Source organism: Capra hircus, chromosome 5, assembly GCF_001704415.2.
Source record: "Capra hircus breed San Clemente chromosome 5, ASM170441v1, whole genome shotgun sequence".
In the NCBI taxonomy this organism is placed as follows: domain Eukaryota; kingdom Metazoa; phylum Chordata; class Mammalia; order Artiodactyla; family Bovidae; genus Capra; species Capra hircus.
Window position 1 is genome coordinate 73,829,840 of NC_030812.1, and position 25,692 is coordinate 73,855,531.

Genomic DNA, 25,692 nt, shown 5'->3' on the forward strand with positions numbered 1-25,692 from the left:
CACAAGATTTCCCGACCCCCCGTCTCCCTGGGGCACCTTGAACAGAAGGGCTGAGGGTGGGTCCTCTTCTTTCCTCTCAGGCCCTCCCTTGGTTGGGTTCTACCTGCTGAAATCCCCCTGGAGATGGGGTGCCTGGCTCCTTGGGGGCGGAGCCTCCTCTGTGGCTGGCTTCTCCCCAGGAGGGGTCAGTCCTGCCAGTGGAACAGGCACCCCCCGCCAACTTCTTTGGGGGTGGAGGGAGCCAGAGCCCCTCTCCTGCAGAGGCCCTTTGCCTTTAGTGTCCCACCCTCCATGTGGCTCCCTACATGAGCCCTGGGGGCCCCTGAGCAGTGGAGGTGGGGCACCGGTTCCCCCTGCTGGCCAGCAGGCTTCTCCCCCTCTCCCCAGTCTCCCTGGAGGGAGCCCGCACAAGTCGAGAGGATGTGTGCCAAATTCCCCCAAGGACGCCCTCAACAGCCCATCCCTGCAGCTGGCACCAGGCTCCTGCAGCTCCACAAGCATGCAGCTGGAGAGCAAGACGTCAGCCTCCTCTTCTGGGCAGCGTCCTCTGTCCGGATTTAGGATTCTCCTGGGAGGCTCTCCTTTGCCTAGTTCTGGGGGTGGGGCTGGAGAGGGAGTGGTACCCATTCACTAACACCATCCACTCTCGCTGCCTCCTCTTCTAAACAGCTCTAAACAGGAAAGAATGAGGAGCTGAGGGGCTGGAGTGGCTCCTGGCAGCAGGGCCGGTTCTGCCACCTCCAGGACACCCCTGAGGAAGCTGCCTGGCTCCAGCCTTCTATCATCTCTTCAGGAAGTGGGCTTCTTAGCATCTTTGGCCTCAGCTGTGGGTCCAGGTAATGAATTTTGGAGCAACTGGAAACGTCCCCTCCATGTCTCCTTGGTTGTTTACTGTAGATCTTCCCATTCTTGGAACACAGGCCAAGAGACCAACAGCTTGAAATGACCAGCGCCTAGAGAAATGTCCGGCACATCGCAGGCCCCTACCCTCTGAAAGGATGTCTTTGTGGGAGGACAGTTGTGGCTACAGTGAATTTGTGTTGAGAGGTAACAGGATGGGGAGGGAGGGGCCCGAGGTGGTGGGCACTGTGTCTGATGCCCTTCACATGCTATTCTGAAATGACCTTCCGGGGCAGCCTAGCCATCACCGCCTCCTGCTCCCGGTCAAGCTCAGGCGGACTCAGGAGAGGGCGGCTGCTGTGGGCCGGGCTCTGGAGTCCGTGACCCTGACTTCAGTTCCTCATTCGTAAAAGTGGGAAAAAGACTCTACGTGAATATTGAATTAGCTAGTATGTGTAACACGCTCAGCTCATGTAGAGACATGGCAGGTCATAAACAGGAACGAGAGTAATTTCCACTCTCATCTCTATCCCTGGGACAGACCCAGGTCTGTTTACCCACAAAGCCAGTGCTTGGACATCTCCACTCCCACCCAGTGGGGGACTGAAGGAGGGCTATGACCCTCTGGGGCACTGGAGCAGAAAGAAGCCGAGACTCCGGGGTGAGGGTGACAGTCGGAGGTGGGCTGCGATGCCAGACCTCGGCCCGCAGCCCTGATGTAAGAGGCACTGAGGAATTTCCGTGGGTCTTTAATCAGGGGAGTGAAATGATGAAAGCGGTGTTTAGGAAGATTAATCTGGCAGCAGAGACAGGATGGAAAACAGTCAAGCTCAGTGCAAAGAATTACGACTGCTGCCCGGCTCGCTGAGAGGCGGGGTCATTAAAGGAAAGTGCCCTCATTCTTGGCTCCCTGGGTGCTCAGGGTTCCTGGCAGCAGGGAGGGGGCTGGGTCTTTATCAAGAAGAGCCACCCAGAGCGGCCAGCAGAGGGCACTATTTTGCCAGGGACAGAAGTCATCACCAGGGAGCTCCGGCATCCGGAAAGGGGCAGACAGACAGCAAAACTGAGTCTGTTAGAACAAGGAGAGGGCCATCAGCCCCCCGGCCAGGCGGCAACTTCCAAGCTGAGCATCTCGACTGCGGCAAATTGTGGGTGGGCTCTTGTTAGGGGGTGTCCTTCAGGGAGGGCAGGATGCCCACTGTCCCAAGGGCCAGCTGCCACCACTGGAGGCTCCGGTGCTACTCTGGGAGCAGCGGCCAAAGTGTAAAACGGTTCCAGGGCTGCCCTGGCCAAGAACAGAACGAGCTGCTGCTTCTCCATTTTCTCCTTTTATTTAAAGCTGTCACGATAGACTGGAAGTGCCAGGCAGCTCCATCTTCTCCCATCTTCCGAGGAGACGGAGCCCAGGGCCGGGTTCCGGCGCAGGAAACGGTCTGGCCAGCCTCTCACACCAGCGCCTGGAAAACCTCCAGCTTCTCCCGGTACAGGTGGTGAAACTGCTTGGCCAGGTAGTGGAAGGGGGCCTCGTAGTTTTCCATCTCTTTCTGGAGAGACAAGTTGAAGAAGGGTTGGCTGGCTTTAGGGTCGTTGCAGACAGCTGACATGCCCCATTCCCCGCTCTCGTCAGGCGCTCCGACCTCTGACCCAACCTCTTCTTCCCAGCACTTGGGGCCGCTACTACAGTTCTGCCCATTTTACAAGAAGGCAGCTGAGACGCAGAGATGAAGATTGCTTGCCGAAAGCCACACACTTGCCCGTGATGGAACTGGGTCTGAACCTAGACCTGTTCCCACAGAGCCTGTGCTTTTAGCCACTCTTACTGTGTGACAGGACATCAAAATGAGACTCGTTCTTGCTTAGCTTTGCCTGAGGTCCCAGAGGTCAAAGCAAAACAACAGATGGCATGCTCTGGAGGGAGGACCAAGCAGGATAGAGGTGGGGCGGGGGGTGGGGGGTGGTGGTGTGTGTGCTGATGGGATGTGGGCACTTCTCTTCTCCCTCACCCTGAGGTCAGTGGGAGAGTCCCAAGAGAAGCCTACAGCCCCGGGACTTAGGAAGGTGCTGGACCCAGGCTTGGGAAGCACTGAGGGCCCTGCAGGAGCCCAGTGTGAAGCTGTCCTAAAGGGACCTCATGGGGACAGCCCCAAGGAGGGTGATGGGTTCCACCACCAATGGATAGCCCGGAACTGAGGTTGCAGGAAGGGTGAGCAGGTGTCATCTATGAGGCGGAAGCTGCAGGTGAGAGAGTGCCCCCTATGGGGGTAGGGAGGGCATCTCAGACACCTGGCAAGTCCAGAGGGGCCAGAACAGGTCCCAGCAAAGCGAGCTGGAGGGGAGGCACAGGTGTAGAAACACAGATGCAGAAGCCCAGTCCTGCTTCCCATAGCAGGCTCCGGGGGTGGAGCTGACTTTAAATCAAGAATTTTGACAGTCACTCAGGACTGGCCACTTTTATAACTGAAACAATGAGTAATTTTGTGACGAAAGGTGCCCAAAGGATTTTTTATTTTCTGAAAGATTAAAGTTCTGGAACTTGCCCTAGATTTCCTCCATCCCATGGGAAGAACCGGCCCTATAGGGCAAGCATGACAAACTCTGGGGGAAAGAAAATGATACTCTCTCCACTTAGCTATCGTGTGTCACTCTCTATGTGCATGCCCATGGGTATTTAAAAAAAATTTTTTTTAAGCAATAAGTTGGCAGAAGAAAGCACCCACTACTTTCAAGATAGTAGCTCAAACTATGAATGCATGAGTACTTGTTTCCAGACAATCCTTGCCTGCTGACAGAAGTGCAGTCTTGAGAAGAGACAATGAAATAGTCCCACTAAAATGGAAGGACTTCCAAACCAAAGGATGTAACGAGGTTATCAAGCTCAGTGCCTCTGTTTTACAGACAGTGGTCTGGGGTCCCAGGCATGCAGTGGCCCAGCTGGCTTAGGCAGAGCCCAGCCTAGAATTCAGAGGCCCCAAGTATGAGAAGAGCAGCCTTTCCACTCTGCCAGACAGGGTGACAGAAACAGGTATGTGAAACCAGATCCTGCAGAGAAAGTTACTGGACTTTCCGGGAAGGCAAGTCCCAAGGTAGAGGAGACAAGTCACCAACAGAAGAACCAGAGGTGTCAGTGTGGAAAGGGGGCTGAGGAATGAGAGGACCGCTGGCGGCCCAGACAAGTGTCTATACTAAGTTCTATACAACTACCAAGGACCGGAAGGCTGTCACTCTGCAGCAAGACATAAGAGGAATAACTCAGTGGTATTTGCAAGGTGCTTTGGGTTGTAGAGTGTAACATCCTAGGCAATGTCAAACAGCAAAACTTTACCTCGGTTGAAAATGTAGTTAAGTGTTGAATGTGAAGAGAATGAGGCCAGCAAAGCACACACTCGAGGATTTCTAAATGAACCTGAAAGCTCTTAAAAGCTAGGTCTTAGGGAAAACACAACATAAAAAGTCGGGAATTCAATGGAGGCAAGCCTCTTTATACACACGGAGTGCTCCTGAAGTAGCAGATGCAAACGGAACCATCTTCCAAACGCGCTAGAGGGCTTGCCAACGACAGGAGTCCTTTTGTTCGATGACAAATCATAGTCTCGCAGACATCTTTGGACACCTGTAGAGTAGGTCTGCTTTGCATGAGGAATCCTTAGAGCAGGGTCAGACTAGTGCTTAATCTGACCTAGAATTCTTCCCCTGCTGCTGCTGCTGCTGTTGCTGCTGCTAATCACTTCAGTCGTGTCCGACTCTGTGCAACCCCATAGACGGCAGGCCACCAGGCTCCGCCATCCCTGGGATTCTCCAGGCAAGAACACTGCAGTGGGGTGCCATTTCCTCTCCCCCTAGAGACTCCCAAAGTGGGCTCTGTGGGAGGCCAGAGTCCCTTCTAGAAGGTTATCGAGCTGGGCAGGGCTGTGTTCTAGTTCTGGTTCTATGCTTGTTAGCTGGGTGACCAGGGAAAGCTACGCAGTCTTTCTGAGTCTGCCACCAGTGAGGTAAAGAGCAGCAGGGCTGTTGGAAGCCTCAATAGATAATGTGTGCAAAACACCTGGCACACAGGAGGTGCTCAACAGACATCAGCTTCCTTCCCCTCTTCTTTCTGCAAGAGGAGCCATCCCTATGGATCTTTCTTGAACTTGCTTTTATTTAGTATTGCCCAACTTCTTAGAAGGAGAAGGCAATGGCACCCCACTCCAGTACTATCGCCTGGAAAATCCCATGGAAGGAGGAGCCTGGTAGGCTGCAGTCCATGGGGTCGCTAAGTCAGATACGACTGAGCGACTTCACTTTCACTTTTCACTTTTCACTTTCATGCATTGGAGAAGGAAATGGCAACCCACTCCAGCGTTCTTGCCTGGAGAATCCCAGGGACGGGGGAGCCTGGTGGGCTGCCGTCTATGGGGTTGCACAGAGTCGGACACGACTGAAGCGACTTAGCAGCAGCAGCAGCAGCAGCAGCAACTTCTTAGAGCAGTAAACAATGCATTAAAAATTTTTAACTTCTGCTTAAAGAAATACTTTAAATTTTTTTGGTGTGAAAAGGCCAAATATTGAGGGGTGTCAGGAAGTCAAAGAGGAACCCCAAAGGACCCCAAATAGCCAAAGCAATCATAAGAAAGAACAAAGGTGGAGGCATCATAGTTCCTATTCAAACCATACTGCAAAGCTACAGTATTCAAAACAATATGACACTAATATTAAAAACAGATACAAAGAGCAATGGAACAGAACTGAGAGCTTGGATATTAACCATATACAGATATGATCATCTAATATTTGACAGGGGAGTCAAGAATACTCAAAGGGGAAAAGACAGTCCCTTCAGTGCTGGGAAAACCAGATATTCACATGCAAAAGGATGAAACTAGAACCCTAACTGACACCACTCACAGAAATTAACTGAAAATGAATTAAAGACATGAACCTAAGTCATGAAGTCATAAAATTCCTAGAAGAAAACATTGGGGAAAAGATCCTTGACACTGACTTTGGCAATGATTTCATAAATATGACACCAAAGGCATGAGCGACAGAGGCATAAACCAGTACGCGGGACGCCAGCAAACTGACGAGCACGTGCACAGCCCGGGGGGCCACCAGCAAGACGGAAAGGCAGCCTGCGGGACGGAAGGACACATGTGCAAGCCACACATTGCATCAAGGACTAACAGCCAAAACACACAAGGAGTCTGTGCAACTCAGCAGCAAAAACATAAATACTATGATGAAAACAATGGGCAAAGGACCAACAACAGATGTTTTTCCAAAGAAGGTATTCAAAGGACCGCCAAGTATAAGCAAAGGCGCCCAGCATTAGTAACCATCAGGGAAATGCAAATTAACCACATTATGTCACCTCACACTGTGAAGATGACCATCACCAAAACAACAAGAGACAGCAAGTGCTGGTGACGACGTGGAGAAGTGGGAAGCCGTGTGCACTGCCGGTGGGTATGAAACTGGTGCAGCCAGTGTGGAAAGCAGGATGGAGGTCCCTCAAAACTTAGAAATAGAGCTGCATATGATTCAGACTCAGACCCACTTCTGAGTCTGTAACCAAGGAAATGAAATCACTATCTTGGAGAGATTTCTTCATCCACGACAACAGTCACACCATAGAAATAATGTAAGTGTACACTGATGAGTGGATAAAGGCAATGTGGTCCACACACAGAGGAATACTATTCAGCCACAAAAAAGAAGGACATTCTGCCATTTGTGACAACGTGAATGAATCCTGAGGGTATTATGCTAAGTGAGCTAAGCCAGACAAGAAAGACAAATATTGCTATGTTGTCACCTATAAGTGGGATCTAACAAAAGACAACTCAGAAACAGAGTAGATTGGTGGTTGCCGGGGCAGTGAGGGTGGGGGGTAGGAGAAAGGGGTGAAGGTGATCAAAAGGTACAAAACCTCCAGTTTTAAAATGAGTATGTTGTGAAGATGGAATTATAAAGAAAAAAGAAAATCAAACAGCAGTAACTAACACAACATTTTAAAGCAAATACACTCCAATAAAAACAAAAAAACAAAAAAAACAAAAAAAATGGCTATGTAAGACAACTGCGGCTGCATTTAGTAAGAAGAGAGGAGGAGATGGGCTTGGGTAAGTCTCAAATGGCATTTGGTTGTATTTCCTTTTTAATTACGGCTTTCTTAACCAAGCTGCTGGTGGTGCTTCTGTTGGCATCAGCTCAGGGGGGACTAGTTAACCTGCACAGTTAATATCAAGTGCCGAGCTGCAGCCTCCCCAGACATCATTTATACCCGCCCATTTCAATCGTGTAGCGGCAAACACCTGACCAGAGTTTAAACGTCCAGCCTAGTGGCCGCTGGTGATGAAAACTGGGAGTCAAGGTTAATTTCTGAGTTCTATCAAGAATTCCAGAGAATGTGGGATATTAGGGTGAGGAGGCAATTTCATGAATGTGAGTGGAAGAGGAGGGAAAATGAAATATTGTTTGCTGCGGGTGGAAGAGTTACTGCTTTGCTCAAATGTGTGCGGCGTACAACATGGGTAAGCTTCTATACAGTAAAAGCTCACTAACTGGAACTTCATTAATGTAGCATTTGTGATTATTGGACCAGAGGCAAGACTGACATTTACCTCCGTACAATCTAGGAATACAAAGATTTAGTGAGTAATAATAGTATAAATGAGATTACTGGGGGGAATATTTATACTTAAAAAAAGCTAACATTGACAGAGCGTTTACTATGCCCCAGATTTTGTGCTGGTTTTATATTCACCATCTGACTTAATTCTCATATTTATTACTCAATGAGGAATATATTTTATCATCCCTATTTAATAGGTGAGGAACCTGAGGCACAAACAGGTTAAATAACACTTAAGGGGCCCACAGATAGGGCTTCTATTCACCATCAGGGGACAGAGCACCCGATCCTACTTGCTACACTTTCCTTAAGGAAAGCATGCTGCTTTGGGGGTGTTTAGGAAGTTCACATCCCGGGACTTCCACGGTGGCCCAGTGGCCAAGACTCCACCTTGCAATGCAGGGGATGCATCTTCGAGCCCTGGCTGGGGATCTGAGATCCCATATGCCATGGGGCAACTAAACTTGCACCCTGCAACTACTGGGCCTACGTGCCGCAACTAGAGAGTGTGTACCACAACGGGAGATCCCGCATGACAATACAACAAAGACCCTCACGTACCGCAACTAAGACCGAATGTAGCTAAATAAAAAAAAAAACAGATCACCTCCATATAGGAATTGAACAGCAGCATCTGTCGAGTTTTGTAGATGCAACAAGAGTGCCTATAACTTAAGTGGAGTTTGAGCAGAAAATGACCTCAGGGCTATTTATTAAGTAGCCCACTGACTCTCTGCGAGAACCAAAGAATCAAGGCCAGAGGCCACAGGGCCGGGAGGTCCAAGTGACCACTAGGGATGTTTCAGGCTGTGCCAGGCGTGGCAAGTCTACCCAGGAGCCCCAGGAAGGGGTTGGCCCCTGGCCCCTACTGGTTCTGAAGTGGATGTTTCTGGGTGGCTCCTGCAGGGGGCAGTGTTTACTTGATCCCCTGCCATTATCGCACAAGCGTTCATCCAACTGGTATAGCCTGGGTCACATGCCTGCACCCCGGCTGCAGGGAACTCGGAACTCCCCACATAAGAGGGGCTTCACGTGACATTGTGAACATGCCAGAATCATGATATCATGTATTGAAAGTGCTGGGAACAAACCACTCTGTCCCACTTCCTGAGGGCTCCTGTGGCCTGGAGTAACTCTGGGGCTGCAGCAAGGTGGCGACGGGGAGCAGTGAGGGGAACCAGAAGTTGGGGGTCCCAGTCCTGGTGCAAGCCTTTATGAGTCACGTGACCTTGGGCCAGTCACGTCACCCCATCAGGAAGTGGGAAGTATGGACCAGCTCCTGGATCAGGGGACTGATTCTGAGGGCCTATAAAATAATGTGCCAACAACGCCATAACCATGACGCCTCCTGCAGACGTCCAGCAGCACTGTGACTGAACACAACACGCTTGTATTCCTTACTAACTGGTATCCAGCTTTTCCTAGGGCTGGCTGGCTGATACGCCTCATTGTAACACACGAGTGACTTGCTATATTGAGAGATCTCAGGCGAAGGATCTAACATCAGCTCCAAATCAGGCTCTGTGTATGGTGTGGTAACAACTTAATGCATGCAAGGTCACGTGAAAAACTGTTTCCAGCCAAGGCCCCGCTGCAGACTGGGCTATGGCGCAGGCGGTGGTACTTACCACGGATGTTTCAAAACATTCCAGGCCTTGGCCCAGTGCCCACGCCTGGGCCTGGGCCATATCCACCACTCGCCTGCCAGCCAGGTCTGTCTTGTTCCCCACCAGCACACCTACTCGAAAGAGACAATCGGAGCATTACATTATAACCATGGCTGTCTGGGAGGACAGCTGGAGAGGAAAAACAGCAAGCAGCCTACTTCTGAGGGGTATGAAATGTCATCTGAGAGAGGCCATCTGACCCCGGGTGGTGAGCACCAGCAGACTCTGCACTGGGCCCCAGGGGCCGAGGCAGAGTGGGCGGCAGAGTGCATGCATGTTCCACCTGCAGTTTTCGTTCAGCCCCTTTTCTAGACCTTGAAGGTACCTGCCTGCCTTATCTCCTTAAGGCTCCGAGTGCTGTGAAGGCGAGGACCAAACCGATGTGAGCATTTGCGATCATTTCTAGTGCATGGAGCAAACTTTCAAAACAGTCATTAATACTAATCTGAGGGCTGGGCTTGGAGTCAGGGATGCAGAGGTAATTTAGTTCTGTTGCCAGCTGTATCCGCTGCAGCTAATTTTTGAGCCTGCCTCTGGAGATTGCTTTCCCTGGTCTCTAATGAGGAGAATTTGTTGATCTCACATAGGGATGAGAAATAAACTGATTGAGAGCATTCAGAAGTGACAGCGGGCCTTGCATGTTTCCTGGTGCCCCACATACAGGAGAAAATGAGGGCTGTTTCCCTGGGCTGAGCCTTTCAGAAACAACTCGCATTCATATCCCAACACCTTCCCCCTTAGTATCTTTGAGTTACCCCACAACCCTGCCAGATGGGCATCACCAGGTCCATTTTACAGACTCAGAGGTGTGGCAACTCACCGAGGTTGCCAGGGCTCCGAAGGGGCAGAGCCAGGGTACAGTCCAGATTGCTACACTCAAAGCCCAGAGCATCTTGTTTTTGCACCCACAGGTACCTCTGCAGTGACCTTATGCCCTTCAACTCAAAGGACAGAGGAGCTGCTGGAAACCCTGGATGCCTGCAGCTCTTACCTGGGAGGGTGGTCCCTGGAATCTGAGACCGAGCCTTCTCCAGCCACTTGCTGCAGTTGGTGAAGGACTGCTCGTTGGTCACGTCATAGACAAGACACAAGACACTGGGACTCTCCCACTAGGCAAAGGGACAGGATGCAAACACGTCACTGACGGCCAAATTGACTTCTAGGCAGGGAGGCAATGTGGCCTTCTAAGGGAAGGGACACGTGGATAGAGGGAAATGAAAAATCCTAAAGGGGATATGAGTCAGAAAACCGAGCCACACCCATGGACGAAAACGATTTACTCACAGGTAGAATGGGAAGGCCTAGGCGCAGTGACCGTGATGCTGAGAGCTCCAATCCATGCCAGGCTCTCTGCTAGGCATTTTCTGTGCGTCACTATGAAACCTCCCAACTCTGCAGGGCTGGTCTGAAGATCCCTACCATGTCGCTGAAGGTACTGAGTTCAGAGTGGGTAACTGACTTGCCCAGGTCACATGGGATTCAAACACCAGGGTGGAGCTGATGCCTTTCTCTACCCAGCAATGCTTTGTCTGCCTCGGTTCCATGAACTGATTCTGCTACTTGTTCTCATTGAGGGCCCACTCTTATGCAAGTTGATATGCTTTTCTGCTCTGCAGGCCTGAAAGCGCATCCTTTTTCTTTCATTAGCCAGTTGCTGGAAGCTGGTTTGCTAACATCTTCTTAATAAGGGTCAGCTTTTTAAAATGCAAAGGGTATGTTCTGCTTCTCCAGCAGTGTGTCAGCCCTAATCCAAACCAGATCGGCCACTGAACAGGGTTCACGGTCCCAGTTAAGAACCAAGGCTAAGCTCTCAGGAGCTGGCACCTTCTGGGGCTGCTCAGAGTCCTGGGCCATCCTGCTCCCTGGCACAGGCTGTGGGACTGCGCTGATACTCGTCCTGGTCTCTGGGGAACCCCATTATGCACAATTAGAGACCGGTTTATTTCTAAGGTGTTGTCACCTCCCAGGGTGTGAGGGAGAAGCCTTTTCCTTTTAGCTATCCTTGGAAGCTCAGCCTGGAATTGGCTCTGCAGGCCTCTAGGATGGGAGGAACTTAGACTAAATTGATGATGCCCTTACACTTTCATTTCACAGACTAACCCAAGAACTCTAGCTGAAGCCACACTGACCACCTCTGTGCATATGCAGGAGAGACCTTCTTCCTCCAGGCCTCAGTGAGCGGACCCAGGATGGGCAGCAGGCGGCCCTGACTTCCCCAGACACATTATCCCCTCTGCCAGGCAGCGCCAGCCATTATGTAGGCACGTGGTAAAACATCAAGAACTCATGCATGAGGCCAGCCTTGTGTGAAATTACCATCACTAGATCTATTTCTCTTAGACAAAATAAGAAAAAAAAAGGAGGGGGGCAGCAAAAATTTCTATTAAAGTGCAGCTGTTCTTGGAAAGGCAGGGGTTCTGGAGATCTCAAACCTTCTAATGAGCTCACTGGCCCAGATTAGCAGAAGGTACAGCAAACTGGATCCTAAGAGGAAGGGTGGGCTGGTTGGAGGAGCCTGGGCAGCAAGGGCAAGTCCCAGAGCAAACCTAGATGGGGCGGGCTTGCAACTATGGGCACAATAAAGGACAGAAATGGTATGGACCTAACAGAAGCAGAAGAAGAGGTGGCAAGAATACACAGAGGAATTGTACAAAAAAGATCTTCACAACCCAAATAAACATGATGGTGTGATCACCAACCTAGAGCCAGACATCCTGGAATGCAAAGTCAAGTGGGCCTTAGGAAGCATCACTACAAACAAAGCTAGTGGAGGTGATGGAATTCCAGTTGAGCTATTTCAAATCCTAAAAGATGATGCTCTGAAAGTGCTGCACGCAATATGCCAGCAAATTTGGAAAACTCGGCAGTGGTCACAGGACTGGAAAAGGTCAGTTTTCACTCCAATCCCAAAGAAAGGCAATGTCAAAGAATGCTCAAACTACTGCACAATTGCACTCATCTCACATGCTAGCAAAGTAATGCTCAAAATTCTTCAAGCGAGGCTTCAACAGTAGGTGAACCATGAACTTCCAGATATTCAAGCTGGATTTAGGAAAGGCAGAGAAATCAGAGATCAAATTGCCAACATCTGCTGGATCATGGAAAAAGCAAGAGAGTTTCAGAAAAACATCTACTTCTGCTTTACTGACTATGCCAAAGCCTTTGACTGTGTGGACCACAAAAAACTGTGGAAAATTCTGAAAGAGATGGGAATACCAGACCACCTGACCTGCCTCCCGAGAAATCTGTATGCAGGTCAAGAAGCAACAGTTAGAGCTGGATATGGAACAACAGACTGGTTCCAAATAGGGAAAGGAGTATGTCAAGGCTGTATATTGTCACCCTGCTTATTTAACTTCTATGCAGAGTACATCATGAGAAACACTAGGCTGGATGAAGCACAAGCTAGAATCAAGAATGCTGGGAGAAATATCAATCACCTCAGATATACAGATGACACCACCCTTATGGCAGAAAGTGAAGAAGAACAAAAGAGCCTCTTGATAAAAGTGAAAGAGGAAAGTGAAAAAGCTGGCTTAAAACTCAACATTCAGAAAATGAAGACATGGCATCTGTTCCCATCACTTCATGGCAAATAGATAGGGAAACAGTGGAAACTGTGACAGACTTTATTTTTTTGGACTCTAAAATCACTGTAGATAGTGACTACAGCCATGAAGTTAAAAGACGCTTGCTCCTTGGAAGAAAAGTTATGTCCAACCTAGATAGCATATTCAAAAGCAGAGACATTACTTTGCCAACAAAGTCCTGTCTAGTCAAAGCTATGGTTTTTCCAGTAGTCATGTATGGACGTGAGAGATGGACTATAAGGAAAGCTAAGCACTGAAGAATTGATGCTTTTGAACTGTGGTGCTGGAGAAGACTGTTGAGTCCCTTGAACTGCAAGGAGATCCAATCAGTCCATTCTAAAGGAAATCAGTCCTGAATATTCATTGGAAGGATTGATGCTGAAGCTGAAACTCCAATACTATGGCCACCTGATGTGAAGAACTGACTCATCTGATGCTGGGAAAGATTGAAGGTGGGAGGAGAAGGGGACGACAGAGGATGAGATGGTTGGATGGCATCACCGACTCGATAGACATGAGTTTGGGTAAACTCTGGGAGTTGGTGATGGACAGGGAGGCCTGGTGTCCTGCAGTCCATGGGGTTGTAAAGAGTTGGACACGACTGAGTGACTGAACTCAACTGAACTGGAAGGTGAGCCATGCTATGGGACCTCGAGGGCACCCCCTAGTGGGGAAGGAAATCTTTGCTCCAGGCCTAGGAGGTGGCACGCGTGCTAAGATGCTTCAGTCATGTCCGACTCTGTGATCCCATAGACTGTATGCCAGGCTTCTCTGTCCATGGGATTCTCCAGGCAGGATTACTGCAGTGGGTTGCTGTGTCCTCCTCCAGGGGATCTTCCCCAGCCAGGGATCGAACCTGCATCTCTTAAGTCTCCGGCATTGGCAGGCAGGCTCTTTATCACTAGCGCAGGAGGAGGACTGAAAAAACATCCCTAGGAGGCGGTTGCCTAAGAGAAGAGAGTCACCAGAGTCGGAGGCTACTCTGGCACACTGGGAGCCCAGCTGGTCCAGAGTTGGGGGGAGGGGCAATCACAAATCACATTGAAAAGCTGCTCTACCTGCCAAGGGGCCACAAGCCCCAAGGCTGGGAGGAATGACCCTTAAAGAATGTTGCCATGGTCACCTCTCCTGGTGACTGGAGTGCAGTGGGCATTGTTGAGGGGCAAACCTTTGGAGGGAGGCGGAGGTTAGAAAAAAGACTGATACTTGCCAATTTATCCAGCATTTCAGAAAACAGCTCTTTGCCGGCCGAGTCAAAAATGAACAGTTCCTGGAATCAGAAAGGCCGGTCTCAGAAAGTTGAGGAAACCCCTGCACACACAGATAGCACTCCCGCTCACCTTTAGGATGATCCACGCATGCACACATGCACATACATTTATCTCTTGCCCTCGGCAGGCAGAAGAGGATGGGAAGAGGAACGAACTCAGGTACAACTGTTTCCCACCCCAAGCAGCCCCTTCTGGGTGGCGTCTCACCTCTTCTAACCCCGAGTGCAAAAATACCAGGAACAAGCTGACTCCCCACCTGGCGGAACAGAATGCTAAACAGGCTGACAAGTGCTCTGGTTTCCAAAAGGTCATTCTGCACTTTGTTAACCAAATTGATTTTCAAATCTTGAAAAAACGATCCTGTTTAAAGGAGGTCACGGAGGAGGCCTGGGGAAGGCATTTAAAGTAGGGCAGTCTGTCAGGGTTCTGGACAGCTGAGGCTTGATGCTGGCGGAGGGCTCAGATGACCCTTCTGTGTCCCAACCTTGGCCGGCCCAGGTGAGAGCCCCTCCCCGTTGCTGCCACTCCAGGAAGTCTCCCCCAGTGCCCCTGTAATTTCCCACTGGCCCTGGTGACCAGCACACGCTGTCTGAAGGTCAGCATCACCCTCTGCTTTGCACACTGGTGATGGCTGCGTTCATTCTATCCCTTCTCACTGCATCCCGGGTACTGAAAACTGCTTTTGCTCATGGACTGCTTTGACAATCTGGCAATTCTTAAACCTTCTCTCCAGGAAAGTACATGCAAACGTTGTTTGGTTGCTAAGTCATGTCTGACTCTTCTGTGACCCCATGGACTGTGGCCCGCCAGGCTCCTCTGTCCGTGGGATTTCCCCAGGCAAGAATACTGGAGGGGGTTGCCATTTCCTTCTCCAGGGGATCTTTCTGACCCAGGGATCTTGTGCACTGGCAGGCTGATTCTTTAGCACTGAGCCACCAGGGAAGCCCACAGGCAAATGTAACAGCTTGGAATTCAATTTCAAGGGTTGAGCTTTACCACAGAGAGATGCGGGTTAGGAACCTTGATACTCAGGAAGTTCTAAGGGTGAGGTCCAGAGTCCAGTCTTCCTCACTTCCTTTCTCTTTCTCTATAGATTTTATTAATTGAATACAGACTTCTATTTATGAATAACGTAATATATGGCAGCCCAAGTCACCAAATACTGTTACAAAATATCCCCTCACTTTTGCTAACTGAAAATCAGGATATTGCTTTATTCTTTTCTTCAAATCATTACAAAACTATGGGGTGGTAGAGACAGTCATATAATTAGGTTCTGGTTAACTCAATGGACATGAGTTTGGGCAAACTCCGGGAGATAGTAATGGACAGGGAAGCCTGGCGTGCTGCAGTCCACGGGGTTGCAAAGAGTCGGACAGGACTGGGTGACTGAACAACAGTTAACTATTTCAGGAGGGAACCTGGCCATGGCAGTGTCACAGCTGAAATATGTACATGTGAGTTCCTAGCCTTCTTTTCTTTTGGCAATTGTTGGCCTCACCTCCTCTTCTTCGTCCCTTCCCTCCAGTGCTTCCCACGTTCCCCTCATTCTGTTCCCATCTAGACCAAGTCCTCGCACTACTGGGTAGCGAGTCAGATGTGAGCAGGTCCTGCTCCATCCTGGACATGGTCCTCTTTCCTTCCCCCACCTGGACACTGGTGATCAGAGCATGCCCAGAGATCCTTCTTCTCCTAGTCCTTGACCACCCCTTCTAGTCAAGGACTACTGCTAAATTTCCAGCCTTGTCAAAATCAAGCAAGATAAAACCTCCAGCACAGGTTGGCACAGGCACATCAAGACCTAAATGGTGACTCAAAGTAACCAAGGGTTCATTATGCTAATGTATGCTAATTTAATTAATTAGCACTGTACTTTCTGCCCGCCCCCTGCACCCCCGCTGTGGGTTACACTTGGGTGCTTATGGGTAAGCCGCCTGTGCATGAGAAAAATTTTAGAACCTAAAGCTGTCAATCAACTTGTCAGTCAGACGATGCAGGGCACAGGGAGGGACCACTGCTCTAAAGACCCCAACTGTACCCCACTGTGGGGCTGCTTCTGATTTCCAAACAACTTGTTCTTTCTCAAGAGGATACTCTTGTTTTGCTTAATACAACTATTGCTATTTAAAACTGTTCTATGTCAAAGACAAATATCATATGATATTGCTTAAATGTGGATTACAAAAAATGGGTACAAATGAACTTATCCTCAAAACAGAAATCAAGTTACAGACATAGAAAACAAACTTATGGCTACCAGGGGTCAAGCAGGGGAGGGATAAATTGGAAGATTGGAATTGACACACACACACTACTATATATAAAACAGATAACTAATAAGGACCTACTGTATAGCACCAAGACCGCTCCTCAATAGTCTGTAATGGCCCATTGGGAAAATAATCTGAAAGAGTGTATATATATAACACACACACACACATATATACATGGGGGCTTCCCTGGTGGCTCAGATGGTAAAGAGCCTGCCCGCAATGCGGGAGACCTGGGTTTGATCCCTGGGTTAGGAAGATCCCTTGGAGAAGGGCATGGCAACCCACTCCAGTATTCCTGCCTGAAGAATTCCAAGGACAGAGGAGCCTGGAGGGCTACAGCCATGGGGTCACAAAGACTTGGACACAACTGAGCAACTACTGATATATATACCTGATTCACTTTGCTGTACTCCTGAAACACAACTTTGTCAACTACATCCAATTTAAAAAAAAATAGCTGCCTTATGTCTCTCGACTGAAGTCTTTCCCCCAGAAGGCGAGAGCTAGGAAATCGCTGTTTCCCAGGGATAGCGCTGCTTCTCTCCGCAGGCAGAGCTGGGGCAGCACTGAGCTCCCTCGGGAGAGCAAGGGGACCACTCACCACACTGTCCCCCGTGCCAGGGACTGGCACTGTCTTCACCACCAGATCCACCCCTGTTGTCTATGGAGGAAAAGGAAAACACATATGTCAGGGGGCCCCACGGGGTGTGTTGTCAGGAACAGCACCCACCCTGGGAGGCGTGCCCCTGGCTCCGGTGTCTGTTCTGGGCTCACTTCTTCTGCAGAAGTCAGAGAGGACCTAGTCTCGTCCACCCCCCTGCCCACGAGCAAGCTGTGTGTGGTGGCCAGCTGACCACAGGCTAGTCTGCTCCATGTGGCTCCACACCCTGTGGCTTGTGGCCATTCGTCAGGTCTCTGAGGGTTTCTTAAGGACATTGGGAAAGTCACTCCCTTAGGGTTATCTGATCACTTCTCTTTAAGCCTCTGCCAGGCCTACTACACCCACATCTCACCAGGGTGTAGTTCTTCTGGAAATGGGTCCCGTCGCTGCGGAAGAGCTGTGCCAGGGCGGTTTTGCCCACGGTGGGGTCTCCTGCAAGGTCAGAGTAGAAGAAAAACACTGTTTTCACACTAATCTGACTCAAGGATCTCTCACTCCAGAAATTTAGTCTAGAAACCGAAAAACTTCAATGAGTTCTCAGAGAAAACGTGCCTGATTCTCATGGGAAATTGCCCTGGGGTTGCTGGAAGGGCAATGAGTCTGTGAGACCCATCTTCCAAACCAGCTTCATTTCTTCCGGGCTAATCCTTTCATCTACAAAAACTGACCCAGAAGGTTAACAGTCGAAGGAGGGCTTCTGAGCACTGGAAACAGAACCGAGACTCTTCCACTGAAACATACCTGATGGGGAAAACCTATTCCTTACAAACTTGAACTTACTTTGAAGTCCTGAAGGTAAAAAGCTTCCCAGGTGGCGCTAGTGGTAAAGAACCCACCTGCCAATGCAGGAGATGTCAGAGACGTGGGTTCAATCCTCGGGTCAGGAAGATCCCCTGGAGAAGGGCATGGTGACCCTCTCCAGTATTCTTGCCGGAGAATCCCATGGACAGAGGAGCCTAGTGGGCTACAGTCCAAAGGGTCACAAAGAGTTGGACACAACTGAAGTGACTTAACACTTGAAGGCAAGGAGGTACGACCAGGCACAGACTTATGGGTTCAGGTGACTAACTGAACCACTCTGAGCTTAGAGCATTCATCCTTAGAATCCTGCATAATTCCTGGGGGGCAGAGGGGGTGAGAGTTAGGTGGGACCATATTTTTGACAAACAGTCAGGGACTACATGTGCCACCTGAAACCCATTTCCAAAGGACATTTTCCACTTCCACCTCCTGGTATCCATTTGTAACCACTGTGGACCCATCTTCCCAGGGCCTCTCCTTCAAGTCTACTGGCAACAGCCACTGGTTCCTCCAAGTCCATCTTATACCTAAAGGGCCCATTTCCTCAACTTTCTTTTGTCAGTGGACAGCCCCATAAACTGGTACCTCCAAACTAAAAGTTAATGTCACATTTTCAAGTCTGAGCCCGGGACCTTTCACAAGGTAGCAGGGGCAATTTGTTCTGGAGTTCCTCCCAGGCCCCCAGGGGTGCTGGAGACTCTCAGGCCTTATCCTTCACTCCCCTGTGCCCTCCCAACACCCCCACCGGTGGCTCTGCGTGGCCTCCTTTGATACCACGCTGTTTTCATTTGCAAGATCTTTTCCACCTTGAGCTTCACACTGACTCTCCCTCCATCACCCAGCACCTTGGCGGAACACCTGTCTTCTGCTTTCTCACCCCTTTGATCCTCAGCACAATCGCCATCAAGCTCACAGCCTTCTTAGCTGCATCCTTTGATGTCACCTCCTCACCTTGACCCACATCATGGGTGGCTCAGCGCTCCTTTCACTTGACTCCTTGATAGCCTGCTGCTCTGCTCACTTTCCAGTTTTGACTTTTGTCATCTCATGTGAGACAATTACTTGACTACTCGTGACATTTCCTTTCACGTTGACTTCTCTGGGTCTGAATGAGCTAGTCAGGTCTTGCTTTTCTATCTGCTACCACTTCTTAGAAGGGAACCAACATGGGTTGAGCCTCCATTATGGACCCATTCATACAATCTCATTCACTCCTTCCCAGGCCCCTTACTTGACAGATGAAGATACTGAAACTCAGAGAGCTAAGTAATCTGCCTAGGATTCCAGTAGCACACTCTTTCCACCAGTCCACCCCTCTCCTAGAGCTCAGGGACCCTTCTGGCCCATGTCTAAACTGCCCCTGTGGGTCCTCATCCCTGCAGCCTTTCAGGAGATGACTATCCACCCTCTCGACTTCAATTTTGCTTCTGCATCCAGTTGGAAATTGACTCCTCCCGCTTGTGAAATTCCCCACAGATTTGTCCTGGTTAATTTCATATATATTGCTTCCAACTGTCAGTCAGAGTTCCCCATACTTCTGGAAAACCTCTGGTGTTGGCTAAGGAAGGATCTGAGCATGCGCAGGAAGGGGAGCCAGCCGATAAACACGTTTGCAGAGCAACAAGATGACAAGTGCAAGTTCAAATAATGCAAGCTGAGAACCAAGGTGTCTGAGGGCACAGGGAGGAGAAAGGCTAATGAGGGCTTTCGTCAGCAGGGAGGACTTCCCTGGAGGAGGCTGAGCCCAGGGGTGATGGTGGGGACAGGGGACAACGGGTGCACTGCTTGATGGAGAGGGTGCCATCTGCAAGGTCACCTGTGACCTCATAATTGCCAAGTTCAGTGGTTTTCCCAGTCCTCATGCTCCTTAACGTCTCTGAAAGATGTCAGCTTGAAGGAGCATCCCTCCTTCCGCGGCCCTCTGGCCCTGGTGAGCCTATACTGGCTTGGTCTTCCTGCTGCTCCTCCCCCTCCCCCCATGTGGACATTCTTGTGCATCCATCCTTAGTCCCCATCCACTCTGTCCCACTTACTCTCACTACCTTTGCTGTTACTTCATATGCCACAGTCCATCTCCCAAGCTTTGCATTTCCAACAACCTGTGGGTGTCTTCACTGCACGCAGGGTCTCCACCCAATCTCAAGTGTGTCCACAGCCACGCTGGGGCCAGAGCGGTCCTGCCCACCTGTCTCACTTGTTCTGTTCACCATTCACTCTCACTGTCCTTAGACTTCACTCACAGTCACCTCTGAAGTCTCCACCTCCTTCCTCCCACACCCAGGCAACCTCCTCTGTATTCCTTACATCCTTCGCTGGGTCTCCAGCCCGAATTTCCTTTGTTGTCAGGGCTGACACTGCCCTAGTTACCTTAAACTTCAACTAGGTCTCTTGTCTCAGCCCCAAACTCATCCATCCATGCTCTGCCTTGTGATGCTGGAGCTGGGGCTCCGCACACACATTTCTCCATCTCCCAGGGGCTTCCTGTCACATTTAGGGGCTTCCTGTCAGGCTCAGCCAATGTGAGTTCAAGAACTCTTCCAATGTGGAAGGCTGGTTGGGGGTAGGAAGAGGGGCTTGCTCCTTCTCCTTTGCTTGCAGTTTCTCCTAGCAGTGTCCTAGTGATGGCCTTCACCCCAGCAGCAGAGGTCGGCTGCTGCCTCCAGTTGTGTGGTTCGTGGTTCTGCACTTCTGGGCCAGCCTGAGTACACCCCCTCAGAGACACTAACAACGGTGGGTAGGGTCCCCTTCTCAGAGATCTGCAGCTCAATTCTGAGGGCCCTTCTGAGCTTCGGGGTTCTGACACCCAGCCATCTTCCCTCTGTTCCTGCAGCCCTGGGGTGAGGCTCCTTCCTGCAGTTCCTCTGTGCTGCCTCGCTGTTCCCATTTGTCTTCCCAGCCCTCCAGTACGTGTTTAATGAACATCCCATGCTAAATCCTCACTATCTAGCTACTGAGTGTAGTTTCAGCTTTTTGCCTGGACCCTACCTCATGTAGCACTCAGTACTAGAGGTGATCTTAAGACAAAGCCCCTCGGGACGGGCTGGAATTGTCTTTCCCCAAACACAGGACTGAGCTCCCAGCTAGAGGGCAATGGGTCCTAGTGATCTATGACAAGTGCTGACATCACACACCGGGTACCGCCCCAGCCGGGCAGTGTCCCCTCCTCGGCAGTCTGGATCCTGGCTCGGGGGGTGGGGGCGGTTCCTCTTCAAGCTTCTGACAACGCTGATCTCTACCTACCCCTTCAGTGTCATGACAATGTTGTCTCCTGGGTTTTTCAGTCTGACACCCAATGAACCAGTTCCATACATTAGAACCTCTCTGCTGAAATGCCTAATGTATCTTCTGTTTTCTTGTCTAGGTCTGGACTGCAAAAACTTCCCAGTTGGCCCTATTTCCGTTTTGTTTTTTCTTGCTGCTTTTCTTTCACCCTGAGTTTGGCATCAACACACAGGCCTTCCTAAAACAGAGCTTTCCCCTGGTGATGTGCTCACAGAGCCCGTCCAAAGATGCTTTCCACTGTGTATCCTTCTCTACCTTCCAATCCTGTCTCCGACTATCCCTTACACAAGATCTGGGCTCTACCTTCCTATTCTCTTGCTCCCTGATAATTCCTCAAAGAAAATCTTCTTCTAGGTCTCCCTAAGACAAATCCTAATCCTGCGCAATTTTCTGCCAGGCAAAGCTCAAAGAATGTCCTTCTGATGACCAGCCTCTGAAGGTCATCTCTCGGTCCTCTGTCTTTACCTGCCTGGCTACTGTGGCTCACTGCTGGTGGCAGGAGACTAGGCAGAGCAACCTTCCAGGGGGGTACAATCATCACCCCCATGTCTGCCAAGAGGCACTAAGTCCATGGTACTCAGGGCACAGATCCCAGCTCCAAGGCTTATGAGCTGTGTGACCTTGGTTCTGTAATCTCTCTGGGTCTCAGCTGCTACATCTCCAAAATGGGGAATAACAATACCCATCTCAGAGAATCATTATGAGGATTCAAGGAGTTAACATCTACAGCACCTGACATATATTAAGTAATATTTAAGTGATCTGGAAGCACATAAAATACAGATAAATGTTAAGTGTTGCTTTCTGTCTTCATCTGAAGCAGCACACAATTAGCAGCCGTGCCTTGAGGTATTCCTCTGGGAGCTGGCACACAAAGGGTGTTTGCTGCATTATAAGCGTTTGTGTGCAACCCAGGGCATCCTTCAGTGTGGGAGTGGGCAGGGTTCATCCTGGGATTCCCAGTGCACCTTGCGTGGTGACTTACACATAGTAGATGCTCAATAAATATGAGGACTGAATAAGTACTTGAATTATCAGGACCTTTGGTAGTTAGTTCTGTGAGAGAACAGATGCAGATTGACTCCATTTAAAGAGCTGGTCAGTGTGGGAGGAGGTGCATGTGGTGGGGGTGGGGTGGAGATGGGCTGTGCATAGTGATTCCCTGCACTGAGCTCTGTTGGTCCCTGGAAACTTCCAAGATGAGACAGATATCCTTAAGGCCTCAAAAGGAGGCTACAGATTGAGGGCTGGGTTGGAGTTTAGGAACGACTTTTAAGGCCACGGATGAAATCAGGTAAAACTAGTATCTGAGGGTGTGAGCATAAAGGACAAGGAGTCTAGAATCAAGGCCTGAGATGGTAGCCTGTTGGGCTAAGAACAAGCCCTGGAAATCAGATCACCTGGGTCTAGATACCAGCTCAGCCAAATCCAGCTGTGTGACCCAGGGCAAATGCCCCAACCTCTCTAGGCCTCAGCTACCCCATCTGTAGAGGAGAATGACGATAATCCTGACCCCACAGAGCTGTTGAGATGACCTGTGCTGAGGGTATAGCACAGCGCAGGCAAAAAGATGATGCTCCGTAAGTTAGCCTCGTGATAGAAGTTGATTTAAAAAAGAAATAGGAGAAAGAACAGTCAGAGAGAGAAGCCCATTAAAAAAAACAAAAAAACAAAAATCTAACTTCAGAGAAAAACGTCTTCACCTTATCCATGAGGAGACTGAGGCTCAGAGAAGTGCTTTGTCCAAGAGGACACAGCCAATCTGTGGAATTATTTTTGTTGCACAATACTGCCCCCGCTGGTGCTCTGGAAACTAGACACTGCTTTTGAAGACCATTCATTTCTTTTGCTCCAGCATGATCTGAGTGACTTCGATCAGTCATCTTTCTGTGTGACCCTTTTACTTCCAAACTGGAAAAGTCATTACAAACACCATCCCTTTCAGTCTGAAAAAGAATAAAAAAAAAAAGAATCTCCGTTTCCTCTACATAATCTCTCACTGCTTCTTTCCTGAATTGGTCAGAAAAACCTGGAAAGGTCACAGGTTTAACAGTAACACAAGTTAAGAATTATGGGGGTGAGCAGATCTGGAGGGTGGGAATCCTGGCTAGGACCTTCCTTCACTCGGGGGTGACCTTGGGCAAGAGACTTCATCTCAGTCCTCAATGAGGTCAGAACAATTCAGCATTTAACCCAGGGTGCCATGCTCTGCTTAGCTGCTCAGTTGTGTCAGATTCTGCAACCTCATGCACTGTAGCCCGCTAATCTCCTCTGCCCATGGGGATTCTCCAGGCAAGAATACTGGAGTGGGTTGCTATTCCCTTTTCCAGGGGATCTTCCTGACCCAGGGATTGAACCGGGTTCTCCTGCACTGCAAACAGATTCTTTACCAGCTGAGCTACCAGGGAAGCCCTACTCCAGGGTGCTACCTACTGTGAAAGGGTTAAATGAAATACATGTGCCTGGCAACGCAGCAAGGACTCAGGAAAGTACATCTGTGCTCTGAGGTCCCAGGTCCATAATCCACCTAAGTCACCGATGCCTAACTCTGGAGTACAGCACATGGTTTCGTTAAAGCATTTATGGTGAGCTTAGCCTGATGTTGTTAAAAGCCAGTCTGCTCCTCTTGAGTACAGCTCCAATTGTTGACGGGGGTCTCAGAGTGTGACAGGGAGCGAAGGAAACCAGCCGCAGCTCCAAGTGTGCTCTGGAAGATGATTATCCCGTGCCTAATGGAATTTACTCTACCAGTAACTGCACTAACTCGCCTTTGGGAGAGAGAAAGGGAAAGACGGTAGACAACTTACGTGAACAAAAGTTCTCAACAGTTTATGAAGTCTCTGGACTCCGGACACTGTATTCGCCCGCAAGTTTTCAGACTCACCTGCCAGGATGCATTTGGCTGCCAGCTTCACCATGGTAACCAACCACCTCCACGGACCAGACAAGAGAAGAGCGGCTGCTGGAGGCGTTGGTGGCCCTGTCTGGGAAGGGGAGTAGGGAGAACTGGCGCTCAAGGGGCCAGTGGCCGCGGTGGGGACCGGGACAATGGGGCCTGGACCCTCCGGGCAGCCCGCGGGGCGGTATCTGGCGCTAGGATCGCGGTGGGGCGCGGAGGAGCGCTAGAAGGGGTCAAGTTCTTCAGAAGGAAGCCGGGAAGGTGCCAGGGAGGCGATGCGGCTCCCGAACCCAGTCCAGCCCCCGGCAGTGTGGCTCGGGAACAGTGACCTAGACACCCTCCGGCCCCCAGCCCCACTGTGGCTGCGATCGCGGGGCAACCACCGCCCGCCTGCCCCGCCTCCTCGTCCCCCTCCTCCTCGCTGGCCATCGATTGGCTGCCATCAAAAACTCCCGCCCCGACTAGGGCTCACGGAGACCAGTGAGAGAAGGGGGCAGGGCTAACAGCCTTTCCTCGCCAGATAATTCGTAGTAGTAACTGCTCTTCAAGTTTATCTCGCTTGACTAATAGTTGCAGAAGATGTCAATCATTTCCGCCTCCCGTCCCCGCACGGCTTGAAAGTTCAGGGAAAAGCAGCTCCAACCTAGTATATCCAGAAGCGGTGATAAAACAAGCTTTCTGATTGGTCAGTGGCTGGCTAGGCCCATCTTTGGGAGAAATGGGGACTCGCCGTACCCTCCTGCCCTTCTGGAAGTGGGTTCGCCCATGAAGGGGGCCTTTCGCGAGCGCGGGAGACTGGAGCGGCGCCGGCGCACTGGACCGAGGTGCGCTTGCCCAGGCCGAGCTTTGAGCCAGCTTGACCTCGCTGAAGCAGCGCTTTTCACCCCTTCAAGTTCCAGATTCCAGGGAGCGTGGACGTAAAGTGCATCAAGAAATCCAGTCTTTGGCTCCTTAAAGCCCAGGGATATTATGCGCTTTAAATACGAAAGTGTTAAAAGTGATGTCTATGGACAAAGGACAAGTGGAGGATGTGGGGGAGCGGTTGGACTCAGGAATTTGAAGTTGTACTTTCCTCTGAGCCCAGCCCGTCTTGTGAGTGGAGAACGTATCATATACCACACCTGGAATGAAAGCAAGCATCCTGAATATTTCCCTTCCCCGCCCCCCACCTCCCAAGGAGGCTGACTTTCCCGGGAGGCCCCTCTTGCTCTGCGGTCAGGTACCCGAGGCTGCAATCACTGTCGTCTTCCTGACCTGGGCAAGTGGCCCTGAGTCTGTTTCCTCACTTTTAAAAGGGGCTCGTAGAATCCACCGTCTTCGGTTGCCCTGAGACTGTAAGTGCCTGGGACACAGTAGGTGTTCAGCAGTGATGAATGAATGAATGAGAAGAGATTTACTGAACAGACTGGGTTTATCATCACCGTCATGTTGGCCAGATGCCTGCACCCCTTTTCTCACTCCTGCCGCTTCCTCTGGGATGGTTGGTGCTGAAAGGGAAGAACAGCGCCCCCCAGGGAAGATGCAGCCTCCAGAATTTGCTTTCATATACCTTTCATTTAGGGCCTCCCAGGTGGCACTGTGGTAAAGAATCTGGCTGCAAATGCAGGAGACACAGGAGATGTGGTTTCGATCCCTGGGTAGAGAAGATCCCCTGGAATAGGAAATGGCAACCTATTCCAGTATTCTTGCCTGGAAGATTCCATGGGCAGAGGAGCCTGGTGGGCTACACTCCATGAGCTTGCAAAGAGTTGGATATGACTGAGCATGCACACACACATGCCTTTCATTTACATGG

General features: G+C 50.3%; 1 protein-coding gene and 1 long non-coding RNA gene across 3 annotated transcripts; one reads left to right on the forward strand and one right to left on the reverse strand.

The window, feature by feature from the left end:
* Positions 476-10,114, forward strand: LOC108636025. Its single transcript, XR_001918093.1, has 3 exons — positions 476-836; positions 921-1,047; positions 10,032-10,114. It is a non-coding gene; the product is annotated as an uncharacterized LOC108636025 (long non-coding RNA).
* Positions 1,574-24,311, reverse strand: IFT27 (intraflagellar transport 27). 2 transcript variants are annotated; one of them, XM_005680663.3, is made up of 7 exons: positions 23,883-24,311; positions 17,268-17,347; positions 16,856-16,915; positions 13,921-13,980; positions 10,112-10,229; positions 9,082-9,191; positions 1,574-2,384 (listed from the first exon to the last, which is right to left on the reverse strand). In XM_005680663.3, exons 1-7 carry the CDS (start codon positions 23,914-23,916, stop codon positions 2,286-2,288), a joined length of 561 nt encoding a protein of 186 aa, XP_005680720.1. In that variant the 5' UTR covers positions 23,917-24,311; the 3' UTR covers positions 1,574-2,285. The 2 variants fall into 2 exon arrangements, with proteins under 2 accessions (XP_005680720.1, XP_017903778.1); XM_018048289.1 differs by lacking the exon at positions 16,856-16,915.

Excerpts from the sequence above, each read along its gene's own strand:
- IFT27 (XM_005680663.3), bottom strand. The coding sequence starts at position 23,916 with ATGGTGAAGCTGGCAGCCAAATGCATCCTGGCAG. Across the intron at positions 16,916-17,267 it reads TCCAGAAGAACTACACCCTG|ACAACAGGGGTGGATCTGGT; the intron begins GTGAGATGTGGG and ends TTTCCTCCATAG. Across the intron at positions 10,230-13,920 it reads CTGAAATGCTGGATAAATTG|TGGGAGAGTCCCAGTGTCTT; the intron begins GCAAGTATCAGT and ends CCCTTTGCCTAG.